This window comes from Conger conger, chromosome 17 (assembly GCF_963514075.1).
Source record: "Conger conger chromosome 17, fConCon1.1, whole genome shotgun sequence".
In the NCBI taxonomy this organism is placed as follows: Eukaryota; Metazoa; Chordata; class Actinopteri; order Anguilliformes; family Congridae; genus Conger; species Conger conger.
The window spans coordinates 21,021,362-21,041,731 of NC_083776.1; the positions used below are offsets into that span (position 1 = coordinate 21,021,362).

General features: G+C 39.8%; 1 protein-coding gene and 1 non-coding gene across 3 annotated transcripts in view; one reads left to right on the top strand and one right to left on the bottom strand.

Annotated features, from left to right (window-relative positions):
- Positions 1-1,493: 1,493 nt before the first annotated feature.
- trnar-ucg (transfer RNA arginine (anticodon UCG)) lies at positions 1,494-1,566 on the bottom strand. Its single transcript has one exon. It is a non-coding gene; the product is annotated as a tRNA-Arg (tRNA).
- Positions 1,567-4,468: 2,902 nt separating this feature from the next.
- The window catches only part of galnt13 (UDP-N-acetyl-alpha-D-galactosamine:polypeptide N-acetylgalactosaminyltransferase 13), a 39,074-nt gene continuing 23,172 nt past the window's right edge, over positions 4,469-20,370 (top strand). The window contains exons 1-3 of one of the 2 annotated variants that reach the window (XM_061226538.1): positions 4,469-4,862; positions 5,880-5,988; positions 10,896-11,156. In XM_061226538.1, the coding sequence (XP_061082522.1) occupies positions 11,015-11,156 (142 nt within the window). In that variant the 5' untranslated portion in view covers positions 4,469-4,862; positions 5,880-5,988; positions 10,896-11,014. The remainder of the gene's footprint in view (positions 4,863-5,879; positions 5,989-10,895; positions 11,157-20,370) is intronic. The other variant, XM_061226537.1, reaches the window with a different exon arrangement.

The window sequence follows — 20,370 nt, forward strand, 5'->3', positions numbered from 1 at the left end:
GACTTCTGTTATGCTCACTGAAACCAACAGATGTTTAATAATTAAAATTACGTCTCGGAGTTCATGTTCATGTGTCCAAATTTGAAAAGTGGTTATATACATTCTTTGTGGATACGCTTTGGCGACATGGAAAAGTGGTCCCCAGTGGTCCCATCGAAACATTGTCCAGTTTTGTAAACAGGAAAACAGAGCAGATGACCTATCTTTGTGTCAATTACTGACCATAATCTATCCTTGTTTGCAAACTTGTTCACACAGGTGCTACAGTCATGGAAAAGGCATTGTAGCATTTGTCCGTCTTCCGATGTGGCTTCTGTTAATATGCACCCACAATGACAGCCTCCACCTCTTTCGATGGTCTCCTGTCCGTAACCAAAAAGTTGATCATCCCCTCAGATTTAATGAGAAGATTACACCCTAAAAAGAAAATTCCGAAGACCACGGTCAGCGAGAGCACGCACATGACCGCTATTTGCACAACTCTCATGATGAAGAGGCTCCTCTCATCCGGCGCTGTAGCAACAAAACCGTTATCTGTCACTACAGACGAGAAGTTGCAACATTTCAAAATCCCATCAGTTCTGTTGGAAAAGAGTCCACTGTCTGATTGATTGAACGCTGTAGAATTCATTTCTTCTAACTTTCAGTGCAGAGACGACACGCTTAAAACAAGTGGCCCTTACTTTTGCAGTTTTGCAAAACGTTGAAACAGATTTTACGGACTCCACATTACAGTGCTGAAAAAAAACTTTATACTTTGTAGCAAGTGGGGAAAAATCAGATAATATGCCAATATTGAGCAGGCTTTTTCTTTCCTTTCTTTTGGCAATTTAGATGCGAGGCGATCCCCAGTTCATGCAAAGAGGCAACAGTCAATGCCGCTTCTCTGGAAACAAGTGGCTAATATACCTGGTTGGGTGAAACCATTTCAAGAAAGAGGAGACTGAATTTTGTTTTTAAGTGGCAAGAATCCCTGTAAACAGCGCCCCTCTGCGCACAATCTCGTATGATACATTCAGCAACTCCACAGTTGGTCAGTTATTAGGCAACATTTCGTCAGAGGAAGGTCTCTGATTTTGTCCTGTCGTTTGAAGATAATACGTCTTTTCAATCCACACAACATAAAGCCCTGTATAAAATATATGTTTTGTAATATATAAAACTAACTACAGTGTCTACCCATTATGTTCTATTCACTAGATTACCCAGAATGTCGACATACAATGTAAAATTAGATTCGTCGCACAGTTCTAATCCCTCCAATCCTAAAATAAAGTCAAACTCCTGGTATAGTCATTATTAATTATGAATTGAAACTTACAGAGCTAGTTGTAGCACTGGATTCAAAGACCGGGGTGCTGACCAACGCTTTCCGTTGTACACTGTCCTTCCATCAAAAAATAATTCAGTGCCAAAAATTAAGAAGCAGAGCAAAACTACAACGGAATAACTTCAGACGCAAACATTCCGATGTTACGTGTGCGGTAAAAACACGACCACGAAGGGACTCGAACCCTCAATCTTCTGATCCGAAGTCAGACGCCTTATCCATTAGGCTACGCAGCCAACGCCTGCTTACAGCCGAGTTTTAAAACATGAAAGTCCTCCCCAGTCTTTTGTTATAATCACCTAGATTTGGAAGTTAGAAGTAATTAGTGAAATCAGCGGGCGAGTTCATGGGTGGAAGAAACAGATGGCAGGACTTTTACTTTCTGACCCCTGGACTTTTTTCTTATTTTTACCCCTTGATTTGTAAAGTGTGTCGATACATTGTTGATAAATGTTATTTAAATTTTAAACTGAAATAAACTTAAAAGTATTGCAGTATTTTCTTTTGTAAGCTGTCACCGAAAAAAATACCCCGGTACTCATGTTGAAAGCTTTACAGCAGTGGTCCTGGAGAGCAGCAGGGTGTGCAGGATTTTTTGTGACTCAGCACTTAATTGATCAATTAAAGCAGTTAATTACGCAGTTAAATCACCTTACTTGGTTTCTTGGGTTTGAATTGGTTGTTGATATTATTAAGGCGAAAACAAAAACTAACACACAGCGAGTGACTACCGGATGCTCGGTCTCCAGGAACAAGGTTGGGCCGCCCTGCTTTAAAGCATTGCTTCCAGGTTGTTCAAGCAAAATGTTCCTCGCATAACTGTTTAGTCCAGGGTTCAGCAATCCAGGTCCTGGAGAGCTGCAGGGTGCGCTCTCGTTGTTACTCAGCACTTTATTGATCAATGAAAGCAGTTGATTACATAGTTAACTCATCTCATCTTGTTTCTTGGGTCTGAATTGGCCTGCCGCTGTCCAGGACCAGGGATGCCGACTCCTCGTTTAGTCAAATTTTATTCTATTATGCGCAGCAGGTGGCAGCATTGCTCCTCTTACAGAAACATGCTCTTTGGCACACAGAGCACTTCGCACGCAAGCGCAATGTTATTCTATTCATCTAGCTGTTGCATGCACTGACAAACGCACTATTCTGTACTGACTGACGTTGACAAGTTTAGCCTTATTATGTTTCAGGTACTTAATGCAGTATTTTAGAACATCAAAAAACGTCAATATCTTAATTCTACGATATATCAATATTGTATATCAACAAATTATGGGAACTTGAACAATGCATATATTGTACATTTATTTAAGAGGCAGTCATCAAATTGTTTATCTTGTCCTCTCCCAAAACTCCTAATGTCAGTGCCTATCTAATGCATCAAATCACTGATGTCCTTTTATTGATAGTTTTAGCAATTGTACAACATCTGAAATCTGTCAAGCACATTGATAACCAGCTAATATAAACATACCCACTGCTGAATAGTTTTGCAATGAATAGTCTAACACTGCTCTGGTGAATAGACATCCAAAACATGTTTATTTATACCCATTAAGGGCATTATTGTGAGAAAGTTTGTCTTAAATATTAATGCACGTCTTAAATATCATGATATTAATGCACATTTTGAATATTTTATATATTGTTTTGTAATGGGAGATTCGTCTCATAATGACAATATGTTCACAAGAGCATCAACATGAATTTTGGCTATCAGTTAATATACAGACATTCATTGGTGAATCCATGTGCACAAATAATATATATATATATATATATATATATATATATATATATATATATATATATATATATATATATATATATATATATATATATATATATATATATATATATATATATATATATATATATATATATATATATATATATATATATATATATATATATATATATATATATATATATAAAAAAGTCTCATTATTAATGATGCAAGCTGATGCTTAATGGGATACTGTTGACTGTATGTTATGCTTATATCCATTTTGCCATTCTTCAGGTTCACGGTCCACTTTTTGGAGAGAAATAATTATTATCTCATTATGAATCATGGGCGGCACGGATGGTGCAGTGGGTAGCACTGCCGCCTCACAGCAAGGAGGTCCTGGGTTCGAATCCCCGTCGGCCGGGGCCTCTCTGTGCGGAGTTTGCATGTTCTCCCCGTGTCTGCGTGGGTTTCCTCCGGGTACTCCGGTTTCCTCCCACAGTCCAAAGACATGCACGTTAGGCTGATTGGAGAGTCTAAATTGCCCGTAGGTATGAGTGTGTGAGTGAATGGTGTGTGTGCCCTGCGATGGACTGGCGACCTGTCCAGGGTGTATTCCTGCCTTTCGCCCAATGTATGCTGGGATAGGCTCCAGCCCCCCTGCGACCCTGATCAGGATAAGCGGGTTCAGATAATGGATGGATGGATGGATTATGAATCATTATAAGTTGTATATTATAAAAATCACTATAAAATGTAGGGGTATGAATTTGCAGGGATGAATTATATTGTGGGAAACAAACCACAGCACTTACCATACAGTGTGTTATGACCACAGATCCATGATAAACTTTTCTTTCTATGCGAAGATTATTTATTTTTTTATTTTTTCATTTTTTTATTTCAATACATCTATAATTATAATAGAACTCCCAGTGGATATTTCTTGGACACTGCATTATTCACGTCAATGAAGGGTCCAGTGTAAAACACTGAGCTCTGGAATGCATTTTCGAATAGCGGAAGCCCCCATGACATAATTGTGACATGGCAAATATGTCTGGAAAAGGTGAGACCAAATTCAAATGACGTCAATGGTCTGACGTCACAATAAGAAATTCAACACGGTGGAGCTCTTTCGGTACATAAAAGAGATCATTACATTTGTAAATTAATTTATAGACAACTGATTATTAAATGATTCATTCGGTTACACATCTTGCCACCTAAACAGTAGGCTACTTTTCCATACGTCGAAAATTCTCAAAGAAATACATTTACCAGACGTCTTTGCTAAACTGGTAGGCGAGCACGTGGTGATTGCCATAGATTACAACCAATCACACGCTCGTAAATGAACAACGAAGCGTTGCGGAATCATGTTAGACTGCACCAGGATAGCTTGCTGTTCCCGTTATGTACTGTCAGAATTCAAGTGTGCGTGAAGTCAAGTCGTAATATTTTATGCGTTTCAAAAGACAGTTGATTACAATGACATTATGATTCCTCCTTATATTTAATGCGCGTTGGAAATATGCTATGCGAGAACGGCGGTGCCCCGAAATAAATATCAGATGATCTCAGACGAACGTGATTTTCTGCACCCCTAAGAGACGTCAAGATATCCCCGCAGCGCTATCATTACAATAACAACACGCGGAATTTCAAACTAGCTAAATCTTAGACATTTATTTCTTAAGTTCTTAATGGAGATTGGTGTAATTGTTTTAAACTCATGCAACACGTTGTTGACAAGAAAGACTATAGCAAAGCATCGTTTTCTCAGTTAGCTACCATTTTCCAGTAAGTATTGAAGACTTCTTAGTTCTGTCTTATGTAAAGTCATACTAAAAGCTGTATGATCCATCGTATGGCAGAAATGTTCATTATCTACAGTAACCTACCATTCGCACATTCTTTCACTTTTGCTGTTGGCTAAATGCTCCTTGTTTTGTTACGTATTATTATGTATGGAAAATGAAAATATCGAACGCTTTTGCAAGACCATTGAAGTTTCTGCACTATTTTATCATGCTTCGGTAACTTTGAATGAAGACGGTATTCAGTCTGATATTTTACCCCAATAACTATTTGGGACGTGCATTTTCTAAATTCTATTTCGTCATTGTCTCTTATCGGCAGTTATATTTAAAGATGGCCCTTGAATTAAATTGATCGTCTTTTTAAAACGGCTGTAGACATTTTTTAAATGCTAGCATTCATAAAGCCATCACTGTAGTTGCCATTGGAGACCGACAAAGCTGCAAATCTGCAGTGATGAAGGTATTGATCTCTTGTCTCTACTGTCAGATGACACAAAATACAGTGGAAAGCATCAAGAGTGGCTTTATTATTAAAACTATTTGGATACACAAAAGCCATTTATTGCAACTCTAAAGGTCAATGGGATATAGCCCATCACATTCTACAACTCAGAATTGCTTGGAACACCTCATAGTGTATTGAGGGCGTTTTTGCTAAAGCATGTTGCTCATTTAGCCTCTGTTATTTAAGCAGTCAATGTATGAATTTAATTAAATTTTTCCAACATGAATGGTCCATTGAAAACTGGGAGTAAGATATTGTTGTAATTGTAGTGGGCATAGGGCTACATTCAATAAAGAATTAATTCAATTTACATATGCAATTTTCATGTCATCTTGCTGAACTCACAAAACTGTGTTCATGAAGAAAACATTAAACACACGTATCTAATTATCAAGTTAATGTTGAATGTTGAGTGAATATTGGCCATAGTTGCTGTGGCTGTATCCAATTGTGTCAATGTTAACATTGTTTTTGTTTTGTTTTAAAATTCAGAGTGGGTTAGTTAATCATCATAGTTGATTAGAGCCTTAAGGGCAAAAAGATACTCCCGGAGGAAAGTGGAGGACCGGAAACGCTGGCACACAGGATCACACAGGAAGAGGTGCCTAATATGGACTAAGAGCATCAGTGTAGCCTATGCTCTTGCTGTTGAAACTGTTATTGCTCATGCATGGTGACTGTGCCTCACCTGGGACGCTTTGACAGACAGATTGCTAATGAGGTCCTGCCGGTGTTTGTCATCTGCACCCTAAATTGGATTTGACGCCTGTGACACACTCACTGAGGCTATGCCCTGGTGTTCTCCTGACTGGCGTCACAGTGATCCATGGAAAGAGAGGGTTAATGAGGATCAGGCTTTTAAATCCTTATCGTCACTTCTTCGCTCTTGTAGTTCCCCTGTTTTCCCGTTCCTGGTTCCCTAGTTGGTTATTTTCTTTCAATTTCCCCAGAAGAAATACACGGTATACACGTTACACAGTCAGTTGTTGTCATAAATAGCTAGACGAATATATTATGCCATAATATAACTTGTAAATTCTGGATATTTTATTGCACTCCAAACTCATTTCTGGCAATGTTGCTATTGTCAATGTCAGATATGACAATTTGGCACAGCCTATCGGAGAATATTTTATATGGACATCGACATTATCATATTTTCCTTTTGGCTAGGTGAGATTCAATCAAAACTTAAAAGTTTATTAAAAACAACATTATTAAAAGTTATGAAGAGGTGGGAAAGACTGATGAGTCACAAAAGGTGTTTGCTGTACGACTCATTGGGTCCGATTGACTGGAGCCTGCATGCTCTGTATAACATAAATGAAGGCAAGCAAAAAAGTGAGCACATTGTAATAGTGTATTTTGCCTATGAGGCCTTGATGGCAAAGACACGTGTGTTTCTTCTAATTCCTGATTGTTATGAGACAAAGCATACTTGTGCTGTGCTGCTCAACAGACAGGAAATATTCACCTGTGCAGATGGTTGATCCATTTCAGGGCAGTCTGTGCGCACTGCATGGGGCGCAATAGGTGCCACTAAACCCTCCAGAAAACATGCTGCAGAAAACGTGGCAGGTAGCTTAAAAAGATAAATTGGTGAGATCTGCGATACTAAACCGGAAATGACTGCTGCTTTTTTAGGACTCCAGCCGTCTGTGTGAGTGACAGGTGGTCCAGCTGGACATGTAGCAGATCAAAGCACTGTCAACAGAATGCATTTTGCTTTTCATGTGCTGGGATGAGCTGGCAAGAATTCAAACTCAGTTGTTCAGGTTATCTGAACTTTATTTTTCATCAGTTTCTCTGAAGGCTGGAAATTCTTTTATTTATTTATTTATTTATTATTATTTTTATCCGATTTTTTCCCCTTTTTTCTCCCAATTTGGTAGCCAATTGGACCCCGTCTGATTCAATTAGAGCTAGTATTAGATACACCGCCCACACCCCGTCCCTCGGCGGCCTACGGGAGAGCGACACGCCTTCTTCAAGCCGTCTCGCCTCCCAAGCTGTAACCGTGATTCCGAGGCGCCCGAGGTGCTTGTTTGTGCGGCTATCTACTAACCCTGCCAAGTCCCTCCCTCTGGAGCAGCGAGCCAATTATTGCTGCTCCACGTGAGCCGGCCAAACTTGGCTTTTGGCAGGACCGAGAATCGAACCCCTGTCCCTGGTGTGCAACTGCAGCGAATGGAAATTTTTACTTTTAATGGCCAACCTACATTTCACCATGGCTTAAATTAAGGTGACCATTCCTGACTGTCATTTCAGTCGGTACTGACTGCTAACTTAGCACTTTTATTTGGTAGCGATGGTGCTCCAAGCTTTTAATATGTTCGGAGCACCTATGAAACTTTAAATACCACAAAACAATTAAATGATTTAGGAAAGTGTGTACATCACTGACATAATGTGGTCGTTAATGCTAACATTAAGCAAGTTAGCTAGATTAACTTTCATTTTATTTAAGTACTTGGGTGTGCTAAGTTAATGGAGCGCGTCAATAAAGTGGCTGTTAATTGACTTATGCAGTCTTTTGTGAAGTTACTACAGTTCTTTATACATTTCACTTTAGATGGCAAGAATCGAGTGTATAGACGCCAGGAGTGCACGGCTGTGTAGCTGTCATCTGTGGCTGTGTTGGACAAGTATTTGCAGTCGCACGCAGAACAGCTTCATCCAGAATGATGAAAGGAATTCCTGAGCTTGGGACACTTCCTAAACCATCTGTCGCCAGTTCTGCTGCCTGTGAAGAACGGATGAGAGGAACTCTGCTAAAGCACTTTGGAAAAGGCACAGTGCAGCCCTACCACTGTGTACTGTACCATACCCAATATGGCGTGCCAGACGTATGCCAGGTACAGCAGGGTTACAAGCTCAGGTCTAGCTGTCAATAGCATGCCTTTATTGAAATTCAACGTACAGCTGTTGCAGTTTGTCGGAAATGTCATATCGCATAGGTATACACGCAGCTGTGTGTGTGTTCTGTCCATGTTTCTGTGTGCCCGTTTGTGCGTCTGTGTGCTTTTATGAGTAGGAGCGTTTGTTGCCGTCGTGGCTGTAAAGTATGTTGAAACGAAAACGGCTCTTCGGAGCATTGCGGCCCCACGCCCGAACGTGAACTGGTACCTCTGCTGCTCTGGAGTGAGATAAGGGATGGCCCCCCAGCGGACGCAACGTGGGCTCTGATGGACCGGGGCCCGGGGAGCGGAGGGGCGGGGCAGAGAGAGCACAGGATGCTGGGAGAGAACGATAAGGAGATGAGATTCTCACAGCTCTTCCTGGGAAGCTCAGGAGGCTTTGGGGGCACAACAGTCAGTCGGCTGCAGCTTTTGTAGGGTGCTGAAAAATGCAAGCCCGACATCAGCCGTATGTACACTCGGTGAACACTTTTAGGTAGACCTGTACACCAGCACACCAGCTTCTTAATGACAATATCTAATCGGCCAATCATGTTACAGCAACTAAGTGCATTAGACATGTTCAAGAGTTTCAGCTGTTTTTCAGACCAAATTACTATTATTGCCAGTGAAACATACTGTAGTCAGCTTATGGAACTTGTCAGGTGTTATGCAAAGCTTAATTGATACAAATGTAACGAGAGAGAGATTTTTGCCCCGGATTTGAACCCCGGCCTCTCACTTGTCCGAATATTTGTTGGACAAACGCGTTACCAGTCAGCTAAAGATGAAATCGCCCCTAGCCAAGGGCAACGATGTTCTTTTTGAATTTGAGGGTTATGTCATCATGGAGCGTTGTCGTGGTAACCTGCTACGAGCCTTCGGCGCATTTCACCGTGCTTACTAGCGAACTAGCCGAGCTGACCCTGCTACACTCACACACTCTCTTCAGTGCAACCTAGCGTTAGATTGTTCACTCACCAGGACTAAAGCCAGGTCTGATTGGTTTAGAGCCATTGACCTTACGATAAGTAAGGTGTCAGCTGTCTGTGCCAAGGCTGTGATTTATATGATTTGGGTCAAAAATGCGATTTACTCCTGCCCTTTTCCGAGTTTAGCTTTTAAGTGCTGTCAATAAAAATGACATTAAGCACTAATGGGCCTTATTACTCATGGACAAATTCTTTATTTCATTAAAATGATGTTGTCTGTCTGCAGCATATCGGCCTATTCTGCGTGGGCTGAAATCAATTTTTCTAATGGATGATCCAAGTTTTTTATCACAGGAAATGTATTTCCAAACTCTGTATCCCTGTTTTGAGAAACACACCTCTTCCCCGATTAAGACTTCGGTTCAATATATATTCGCTCTTAGTTAATGTGGACAGAATCAAGGCTTGGTGTCTGTGTTTATGAATGTGCTGTACATCTGCTTTCATTGTTGCATAAGGGCTAGCACAAACGAGGGAGAAAATGATACACTTGATTCAGGTTGAGTGAATACATAGATTTGATTAATTATGAGCTGCAATTGCCTAATGGCTTGCTCTTTCTGTAGGCTCGTGTTATTGATAGCTTGCTGTCTCCAGTGATATTGTGTGGGATTTGCAGGCAACATGGTCAATGTTTTGTTATCACAGTATTGATTGAACAGTTTTTTTTTAGTTTGTTGGCTGTCAACTAAGTATTGTTTAATTTACAAACCCTTTTGCTACCCCCCTCCCCCTTTCCCCTTACTCCAACAGCATAGTACACCTGCCCAGCTAATGTTGGAATCATTTTTGCTGACTGTCAGATAGCATCTGGTTCTGGTGCAGATTGCAGACACTCGCCCATTTGATGTCCTAGAGTGGTAACTACCCGTGTGAAGACGGATGTAGTGGGATGTGGATCAGGAATCGAAAGAGCAAGAAGAATGAAAAACACAAGGCAAGCATAGGTTCAGAATCATTTATTCTGATGCACAGGGCCCCGGAGACTCTGTCTGCCGAAGTCTACCTGCTGGTCTGTGGGTTTCTCTCTTATAGGCAGTGAGTGTTCAGTTTAATCAATGATCCAAAGTTTGGGTGAGCACGGTGCATGTGTGTTGGACTTTGGTCTTCTCGGTTCAGCTTACAGTGCATACCTGCATCGGGGGTTGTTATTGTCGTTGTCTGGTCATCCATGATGGACTATTGCCTTTCCTGGATCTTTCTGGTGTCTTTCGCTCTGGTGTGCTACATCACTGACATTCTGACAAACAGATATGCTGCAGAACATTCAACATAATAGTACATAGCAGTAAGAAGGTATGCTTACCATTTCTTTTTAACATAATTATTCTCTCTACCATGTCCTTGAGTTCTGGAATGGAATTACAAGCACTGTTAAGCTTTCACCTATCAGACTAGCAAAGACAGCTTGTCAGTCACAAGCTGATCTCGTCTCGCTTTGTAGAAACCAATGTGTGACTCAATGTGTGATCCACATTTTAAACAGCTCCAGGCCTGTATGCGTTTCATTTCGCATTACATTCAATAAGTGCACAACAATTTCTGTCCAATTGTGTTGGAAAAGAAAGAGTCGTCAGTTTTGACCCTGTGTGTTTCTGCCGTTCTGTCTTTCTCTTCAGTGGGATGACTTCCGCTCCTTCCTCATGCTCCATCGCTCCGTCTCTTCCTCTCCTCTCCGCTGGAATCCCTCTCCGTCAGGGGAGAAAGGGCTGACCCCCGGGCGGGCTAGCGGGCAAGCATGCGGCGGTTCGTCTACTGCAAGGTGGTGCTGACCACCTCTCTGGTGTGGGTGCTCCTGGACGTCTTCCTGCTGCTCTACTTCAGCGAGTGCAACAAGTGTGACGACAGGAAGGACCGTTCCCTGCTCCCTGCCCTGAGAGGTGAGTCAATCCACCGCCTGCCGCAGGTCCAGACCCAAATTCTCCAGGGGAGGGTACGCTATTGAGATGCCTGCTGACTGAGCTCGATTTTCTGCATCCTTAATTGCTGCACTTCCTCTGAGCAATTTACTGAGATAAGAAACATTCTGCTAAAGTGGCGAGTCCTGCTTTCAAGCTGAGATGCTGCGTCTAAACATTGCCACGGCGGTGTTGTTTGTGAGGCGAGCGGTGACCTCGCGTAACTCCCCGGAGGACTGCTCGCCTTTAAGGAGCAGTGTGCGGCAGAGGAAAGGAGGTGATTTGCATTTACAAAAGGAGTTGTAAATCGAAGGCTTTAACAAGATTCCTCCAGGCCCCCGGAGATTTAAGGAACCCCCGCATCTTTGACCTGAATTCAGTGGCTACCAGGGTCTTTACTCACTCACCCAGGGCCGCTCTGCTTTAAATAGGTGGCCATGTGTTCAGATAAGCAGCTTGGAAGGTTACAACTGGGGACAAACCTTATGCTAATTGTAGCAGCATTATAATACGAAATAACGTTTACAGTGCTTATTCAGCTCTCCTGGCCTACGTGCTTCAGCGTATGAGTTGTGGGAAAGAAATGCACTTCTGGATAAATAAATAAAAAAGGAAGCTGTAAGTTTCCAGGTTAATAACTGCCTCAGCCTCAGTCTGAATGTGTCTGTTTAAGCTTTTGGGAATTAGTTTGTCAAATAACATCAGGTAACAATTCTTCCTAGGCAAGCAAGGATTAGGTACTGGCTATGCTTCTACCTATTTCAATTTGTAGATTCACAGCTAGAGCAGACTGAGAATAATCATTTGTCATGCACTTCTATTTTTATCTTCGCGAAATGAAATCACCCATTAATTTTTCATTTTGTACATGCAGCAGGCGATGCAGTTCTTATTGCCTGTCCATTGAGTCGGCATTGTAGTGGGGTTATGTGATGATTTATCCATTTTCTGGCAGTGATGTGTTATTCATGTTATGCTGGGTATCCAGCTGATGCTTCATTTGTTGTTTTGCCTTCTTGTTTCTTTAGATACTTATATAACGCAGCAAATACGGAATGTTGTCTTGCATCAGCTAATGAACCGTCTCGTGTTCATAGTGAAACATTATTTTTGTTTGACGCATGCATAGTTAGCTAGCAAACATTAAGTATTCAAAACAAACTTAAACCTCCAAGGTCATACATATATGCCATTAGGTATCAGCCCACTGTCTTGACTGAACTTGTTGATGGTAGTCTTTGTATGGTAGATATAGACTTGGCCTGTCTACCGTGTGGACTTATGTTAATGGCCTTACAACCAATCATATATTGAATTGAATTGTACCTTATCTAACCTGTTTGGTTGTTTGTACTATGGCCTTGATGTACATTGTTTTTTTACGTCGCTTTGGATAAAAGTGTCTGCTAAATAAAATGTAATGTAACTTGAAGTGAGTATAGCCACTGAAAGTACATTAACACAAAGGTTCAGTACACTGGCAGATATCATGTTTATGCTCCGTAACATTTTAAGTGCTACAGCTATCTCAAATGCAAAGTCCCTTTAAAAAGTGATGTTCAAATGTGCCTGTATAAATTCCCTCCCACACATACAGATTTATAATGTATGACTCATTATTTGAAGGTGAACAAAATTCCCAATGCCAGTTTTACTAAAATAATAAAACTAATTATGAAAATGTAAAAGTCATTTTATATTTCAGGATTCTTCATTGCAAGATTAAGATATTCACTTGATTTAGCCAATCCAGTCCAGAATTATCACAGAAAAATCTTTCTATTCATCATGTTTCTTGGCTCATTACTCAATGTACAGGTAATTCTCGTGTTCTTGTTTTGAAATTGTCTTTACCTTGCACTAGCTTCTGGAGAATTCTTTGTCATTGAGTTGTCAAGGTGACAGAATAGTCTATTTGAAGACGGATACACAATGTTTTCACAGAGTATAAGGTACTCTGAGACATGAGTTGGAAATATTTATTTGCGGTATGAAATCTATCTGTGATGTCGAATCCACCCCTAGCTCTGTATGAGATTACATCTTCATTGTGAGTGTTGTCAAGCACTAGGATATTGGGACATGCTTGTGTTCAACCAAGCACATACAGTATACTGTACATGACATAGCCTATATTTTGTAGGACCATCGTATGTCCCCTTTAAATAAAAATACACTCAAGTTAACGTTTTGGGTATAATTTGGTAAGCCAGACCTTGAATTTCGCAGTCTTGGAATTCTTTAATTTAGCTTGGTTGTGATCCCCTTTTGTGGAAGAGGCTGTTTAATTATCAGCAAGTTTAAATGAAGCATGAAACGATGAAGAAAGTTTTTAGGTTGTGTGTAGCATTTTCTCTAACTTTTCAGTCTCATTAATTATGTGAGGATATGTGTGTGGGGCTGGTGACTAGTGAGTAATAAGTTGGATAACACGTGTAATAACGAATGCACATGTTTAAAAACGGACTGAAACCGTGCCTGAAACATGGAGGCTATGCACTCTAGAGAGCAAGTGGCCTTTAAAAACGACTAAAACGCATGCTTTTTCCATCTGTAAAATTATATTAGATTTCACCACTTATTTTTGCAAGAGAAACACTTCAATTTATTGCGCTCTAACTTATCTACCCCACAAACCTTTTCACAATGTAACATGCTTGAAAATGAAGGTTTTGTTCTTTGTGGTATTTTTTTAAGTTGACTACCAGTGTGTTCAAAGTGTTTTCTTTTGCAGGGTCGAAATATGTTTTTATCAGAAAATTGGTGCTATTTCTTTGCTGGTAGCATTTTTAGGGAATGGGGTGAGCAGTTAAAGCTATGCTGAGAAAATTGATTTATTATTTATGCCAGTGCAGTAGTGTCAGAGTATCTTATCAATAGATGGGTATTGGGTGAAATAGGGACCATGCAACCCAAAAATGGTTGTGCAAGATGCAGTAACAATTGGGAAATGTGATGATATCATCAATTTGTTCAGAGCCTTGACTGGAGTCATTGACTCTGCCACCATGTAGGATCTGATTTCTCTTTTTGAAATTGCAAAGCACAAACTCAGTAATATTACCCTCTATACATTTGTGAGAAAACAATATCAGGTGAAAAAAGGTATGACAAGCATATTTTGTGCTTTGTTTTATCACAGACAGGTGATAAGCAGACCTTGTTTTTAGATGCGCTGTGGATCACACTTTTATATTTGTCTTGCTTTCAGATAAATTAATTGTCATAGATTTGGCTGTGGCACTGCTGACTAGCAACAAGCTACAGTAACAAGCTCCATCTCCCTTGATAAAAGGAATGAGATCTGTCACATCCTTACCCATTGCTAAGAGGAAGACATTAGTTGCATCACTCAGTCGTGTTTACTTATTGTGCACTTTATTGACCTGTTCTATACTAAATCTGATTGGCTGATAGAAAATCCCCGGACATTATACACTGTACCAACATGGGCTTTTTATTTTTTATTTTATTGAAACTTTAAGACATTTAAGAATAAGAAAACCCCTCGGTATGTTGAATCTCTTGACAATGGGATATATTGTACGCAACACTTAAATTGTGAGCTGTCAGTCCTGCGTATTGCATTTGTGAGTGAATGTTTGAAGTGGTCAGTATACTGTTCAGGAGTTTGGACTGATTTGATGGCATGGTGCAATGCAGCAGCCCTGTGTCAAATAGGCAGTTGCTTTGGATTCAATTACATATCTGTGCTTAACCTTGAGAGTATTTAATAGGTTCCAATGCACCAGTATGCTCAGTATATATAGAAAGTATTTAAATCCAAAACAATTACGTATTTGACCCAGGTCTGCAATACAGGCCCACAGAGAACTGCATTTGCCAGGAGAGAGAACAATTCTGTTTTTAAAAACGGCTGCCATGTGTATAAACAGGCTTTTGAAAATAAATTGGCATAGACTGACCCAAAGGCTTTGAACCTTCAAAGCCATCCTCCCTTCTAAATGGTAAACTGATAAAATGCAGGAGGATGAAAGCACACCAACCACAAAGTGAGCTGCACCATCATACCCTACAGAGGTGAGGAACACTGTACGCTTTTAAACGTTAAACTTACGTTTTCTGGACCAACTGCAATCATTTTCTACATTATCAATACATGAAGTGTATAAGGCATAATGCATATACACTCACTGAGAACTTTACTAGGAACACCTGTACACTTATCCATGTGGTTATCTAACCAGCCAATCATGTAGCAGCAGTGCATAAAATCGTGCAGTTGCAGGTCAGGAGCTTCAGTTAATGTTCACATCAACCATCAGAATGGGGAAAATAATGATCTCAGTGATTTTGACCATGGCATGATTGTTGCTGCTAGACAGGCTGGTTTGAGTATTTCTGTAACTGCTGATCTCCTGGGATTTTCCTGCACAACAGTCTCTCGAGTTTGCAGAGAATTGTACGATAAACAAAAAACATCCAGTGAGCAGCAGTTCTGGGGCAGAAACATGTTGTTAATGAGAGAGGTCAGAGGAGAAGGGCAGTCTGGTTGAAGCTGACAGGAAGGTGATAGTAACGCAAATGACCACGTATTTCAACAGTGGTATGCAGAAGAGCATCTCCAAACACAATATACCAAACCTCTAAGTGAGTAGGCTACAGCAGCACAAGACTTAATAAGTCTCAGAAATAAGTCTAATAAATACCTAATAAAGTGCTTAATGCAAAAAGGTACAATCTTGTAATATGGAAATACATTATGTGAGTCGTTGCAGCATCTTGAATAATACATTAGTAATACATTGTGCACTACACTTGAGGATGTATTAAGATAAGGAATACATTTTCTCACCGAAATAAATGATTTCCATGCATGGGACACACATATTTTATGATCCAGGAAAGGTCAGACTGTTCATGTCAAGACAAAGTTTATTATGGGTAATACATTTCAAAGACGACCAAAACGATCTTGCTCCCATTGTTTGTCCATGTATTATTCACTGAGTGTATTGGATTTCTGCAGTACGAACATGGGGAAAATACACCCTGGATATTAATGGCCCTGAACAAAATGGCCCGGTGTTAATAATGAAGGAGTGCGGAGCTGTAGTTCTGATTGGAGTTACCTGGCACAGCAGTGTCATGGGGGTTTCCGCAGGTTGATGAAAGCTTGTTTTGTTCTCCGTGGCTCAAACAAATCACGGCCTGGAATTTACTGTACACTCGTATTTCCTTTTTCGTATCATTTATCTTTTAACCTCGACGCGAATGTAAGGTTTACTGCCTTATTTTTCATGTTTTAGAGAGTCATTTGTGCTGTTCTCAACCCTGTCATTTCACTGCATTCCTTTAAAATGGCCCCTGAAATCTGCCACCTTTCACTTTTCTTAAATATTGGATCACTTATCGTTGCATTACGACATATACATGTTTATAAACCAACATAGCTCAATTTACACCTCTGTATTTTATATAGCTTCTTAATGTATTTATTGCTCTTTGTTTTCATGATATAATTGCTGCTTTCCATCCACATCATGGTAGATCTGTTATAACTAAAGCACTCTGCGAATGGCAATTTCACCATTAACTGTGCTGCAGAGTATATTAGATACAGTTTGATTGATTGGACCTGAGACAGTTCAGTCAAGAGAGAAAAAATGGTTTCATTTATTTTGATGACAGGAAGTTATCGCTCTGTATATCTGTTGTTTCCTGTCCTGAATTTCCAGACATTTTGGGGCAGTAATTTAACATCACCCACAATTTATTGCATACCACTATGCCAGAGCCTTGTCATATCTAATAATTGCAGACATTGATATGCTTAAAATTGCCAATTCCTTGCAACACACTCAAATACAAGCTATCAATTCCTCAGATTGCTGTGTTTTGCAATGCAAGACTGACATTACAGAACCAGTTTTACTATTTTGTGAAGATTTGACAGACAGCACTGTTGTATGTGCGTCTTAACTGCAGTGTATAAAGTCTTTATTCCAGTCCTTATTTCAGTGTAGGAAACATCACTGTCCAATTACAGTACAGTCTTGAAATTGGGCCTGTGTGAAGTAGGATGCTTGTGGAAGTGAACTGTTTGGTGAACCACCAAATATTTTCAGCAATATTTAAGCTTTTTAAATGGATGATGGTAACTAAAAAGCTGTATATGTCACTGTGGGCGAAAGTGGCTGTTAATCAGAAATTATACAATACCTTAACTATTAATATTAATACCATGAAAATGAATATATGAATATTGCTACATCTTTGTTCGTACTCGCTGTGGCTGTTAATTATCAATATGTTATCAATTCTAGATACAATTTCTTGCCAAAGGAATCCCTTTCACAAATTTCTGGTATTGTGCATACAGTGAAAGCTCTGTGAGATGTGGCTGAAGCAAAGACACATTTGTTACATTGGTTACATTGTCCGTTTAACACACATCAAGCAGCCTAATGTCTCTGCTCTCAAAGTGGTGTGTTGGGGTATTTCTGGAACTGTTGTCTTGTTCCAATAAAATCCTTGTAGAAAAAAATTTCATTTCAAAGTATCAGAAATAATGCAAATCGAACCATTTTAATGTTATAAAACCAAGCTCTGCTCTTGGTTTAAAGCAAATAATAATGACAGTTATATTTACATTATTTGTGATAGTATAGAGCTCTGAGTATGTCACAGCTAAGGGTTAACAGTTGTATTGCTCACATACAGCAGCGATAGCATCAGTTTTCTCACTGTCCTTTGATGTGTCACCCTGATAAATGCACCTCCTGCCGTTCCTCGGCAGAAAATGGCACACTCTAAGTAGCATGGAAATTGATTTTGCTATGAGTGTATGGAAGATCTCTGGAGACAAACGGTAGGCTGGCCTAATGGCCAGAGAGACCCCGCGGCTGTACAGCTCCGTAGCTGGAGCCAGCCCTTAACAATATCCTGCTTCTGCAAAATAATATTACACGCACATTAAACTACTGTATCTCATAGATACTGTACACCTCTCAGATCAGATAGCATTGGGAACTGGTCCTTTCATTTCGTCAGTCTTCAAGTAGCAATCATTCTGGAAATGAAAATCTTCATTGGTAACCATTTGATTGAAAGCTGAATATAAGCACTACGTTGGGTTGAGGACTGGGTTCAAAATATGTGTGTCATGGTTTAAATATATTGCTATATGCTGAATACGATGGGATTTAAATTCTTAAGTCCTGTTTTGTTTTTTAGATCATCAAGATAAAAAATCCATCTCCCGTAATGCTTTCCCTTTCATCATTTTTTTTTGCAATCAACTTTTTTATAATTTCATAATTATTTTTCAATTTAGGAAACCAAAAGACATCCATTTTCATGGTTGCAAAATCTTACAATAGGTAAGATTTTTGTGTTAAAACATTGTTACAAGATCATTATAAATCCCTTCCTCATCATTTAAAAATGCTTACTGACATGTTGACTCACCCTCTGCCTGTGTTTATAGTTCTTGAATTCAAGATAGGCATATTAGCACTCTGTACAAAATCATTGTATAGCCGTACAATAATTCAAACTCATTGGTTGAAAATTGGTTCTAATTGCCACAGCCAATGGCGTTTCTATGTCAGCGCATTCGCAACGAAGGGGTGGGATAAACAGTGTTGTGGTTTGAGTATGTTTGTTGGGGCAATTCCTCTCTTGACCATTAGAAAATTTCCTATTGTACCTTTAATGCTTAATTTGCTTATAGACGTTTTTGCTGTTGTTGTCTATGATGAAATGCGCTAACATAGCATTTAGCAATATACCGGAAATGCCATTCATGCCATTTCCACTTTACCTCCCTATGGGCGTAGTCACTATGGAGCGGGGCTTAAATGAGTAGTAGACTCTCCCAGGAGCTAGGTACCATAGAGCAGGTCTCTCTGAAGTAAACGGTGAATTCCTACTATAGGTAAAAAGAAATAGCCTTTTTTGTACAGAATTGGGTTTACCCCTTGGATGAAGCCTAGCCTGCCTAGGACATTGTTATTTGTATCTGCATTTGTATTCCATTGTGGGTGCTGTGAATATGTTTGGGTAGGCCTTAAGCCGACCGTTGTCATCCTTCGAGACAGCAGGTAGATGTCAGGAGGGAATTTGTGTTGTGACACATGACTGGTTTATCTAATTGCATAGAGAAAACAGAAGCAACACAAGCCAATAAAGACATCCCCCAGTGTGAGGCAAATGACACTGCTTTGCTTTGATCTGACAAACCGTCTTGCACTTTTGTAAAACGAACATGAAAACATACTTTGATTTGGGGTGGAAAAAAAGTCAGGTATACTAGCATTTCAAATGCAGTACAAGTGCTCCAGGAATAAACCACTTGCTAAGATGAAACAACATAATATCATGTATTGATAGTGTTTCATTTCTGCCTGTATCGGGGGTTTCAGAACCTCTTCAGCAGTAGTGATTTTTTAGCACATGATTGTGTGGCTACTGTGAGTGAAGGAGGTGAACATCGTGCTCCCTTCATATGCAGCAGTGTAGAAGTGGGCATTAGGGATTATTACCAACTCATATCTCTTTCTAAAATAAGAAAAACATGGGCTGAATATAGCGAATACGCTGTCCTTTACAGCTCTTAAATTTGACCTGTTGGGTAATAACGATGGTAATAACATGGCCTCTGCTACTGGCTGGCTTATGCTCAACAGTGTCATTTCTTAACAGTTCATTTTTAAATTTGATTTCTGATCCCTGATACAACAGTATCGGAACTAGAATGGAGGCTGCATTGACCCCCTATCGGCTACAACAAACTCTTTGAAGCCTCATATTTGATCAAAATACTGTTAATAATACGAAATAACCAACAGAGCAATTCTAGAATCATTACTACATTTCAAACCATTGCATAAGAGCAAAATGAGTAATACTTAATCCATTTACTGTGCTGTTAGCAGCTGTGCTTGTTGCGTTAGCTTCCGTGTTAGGCTTCCCTTGTGTAGCTCTATTGGCAAGGTAAGCGATATAAGACATGTCATGCGCGGATTGCATCATGTGTGCTTCTGGGGCTTGCTTGCTTGTGAACACAGAAAAACTGGTCATGGAAAATCTAGAGGAACACAAGTGCTTACCTGGTTGTGTGATTTTGAAATTAATTGATTCTCTACCACCCTGTATGAAATGATTGATCAGCCCAGGATATGTTTTTGTGATCAAATGTTTTTTATTTGACGAAAGATTTCAAACAGAATAT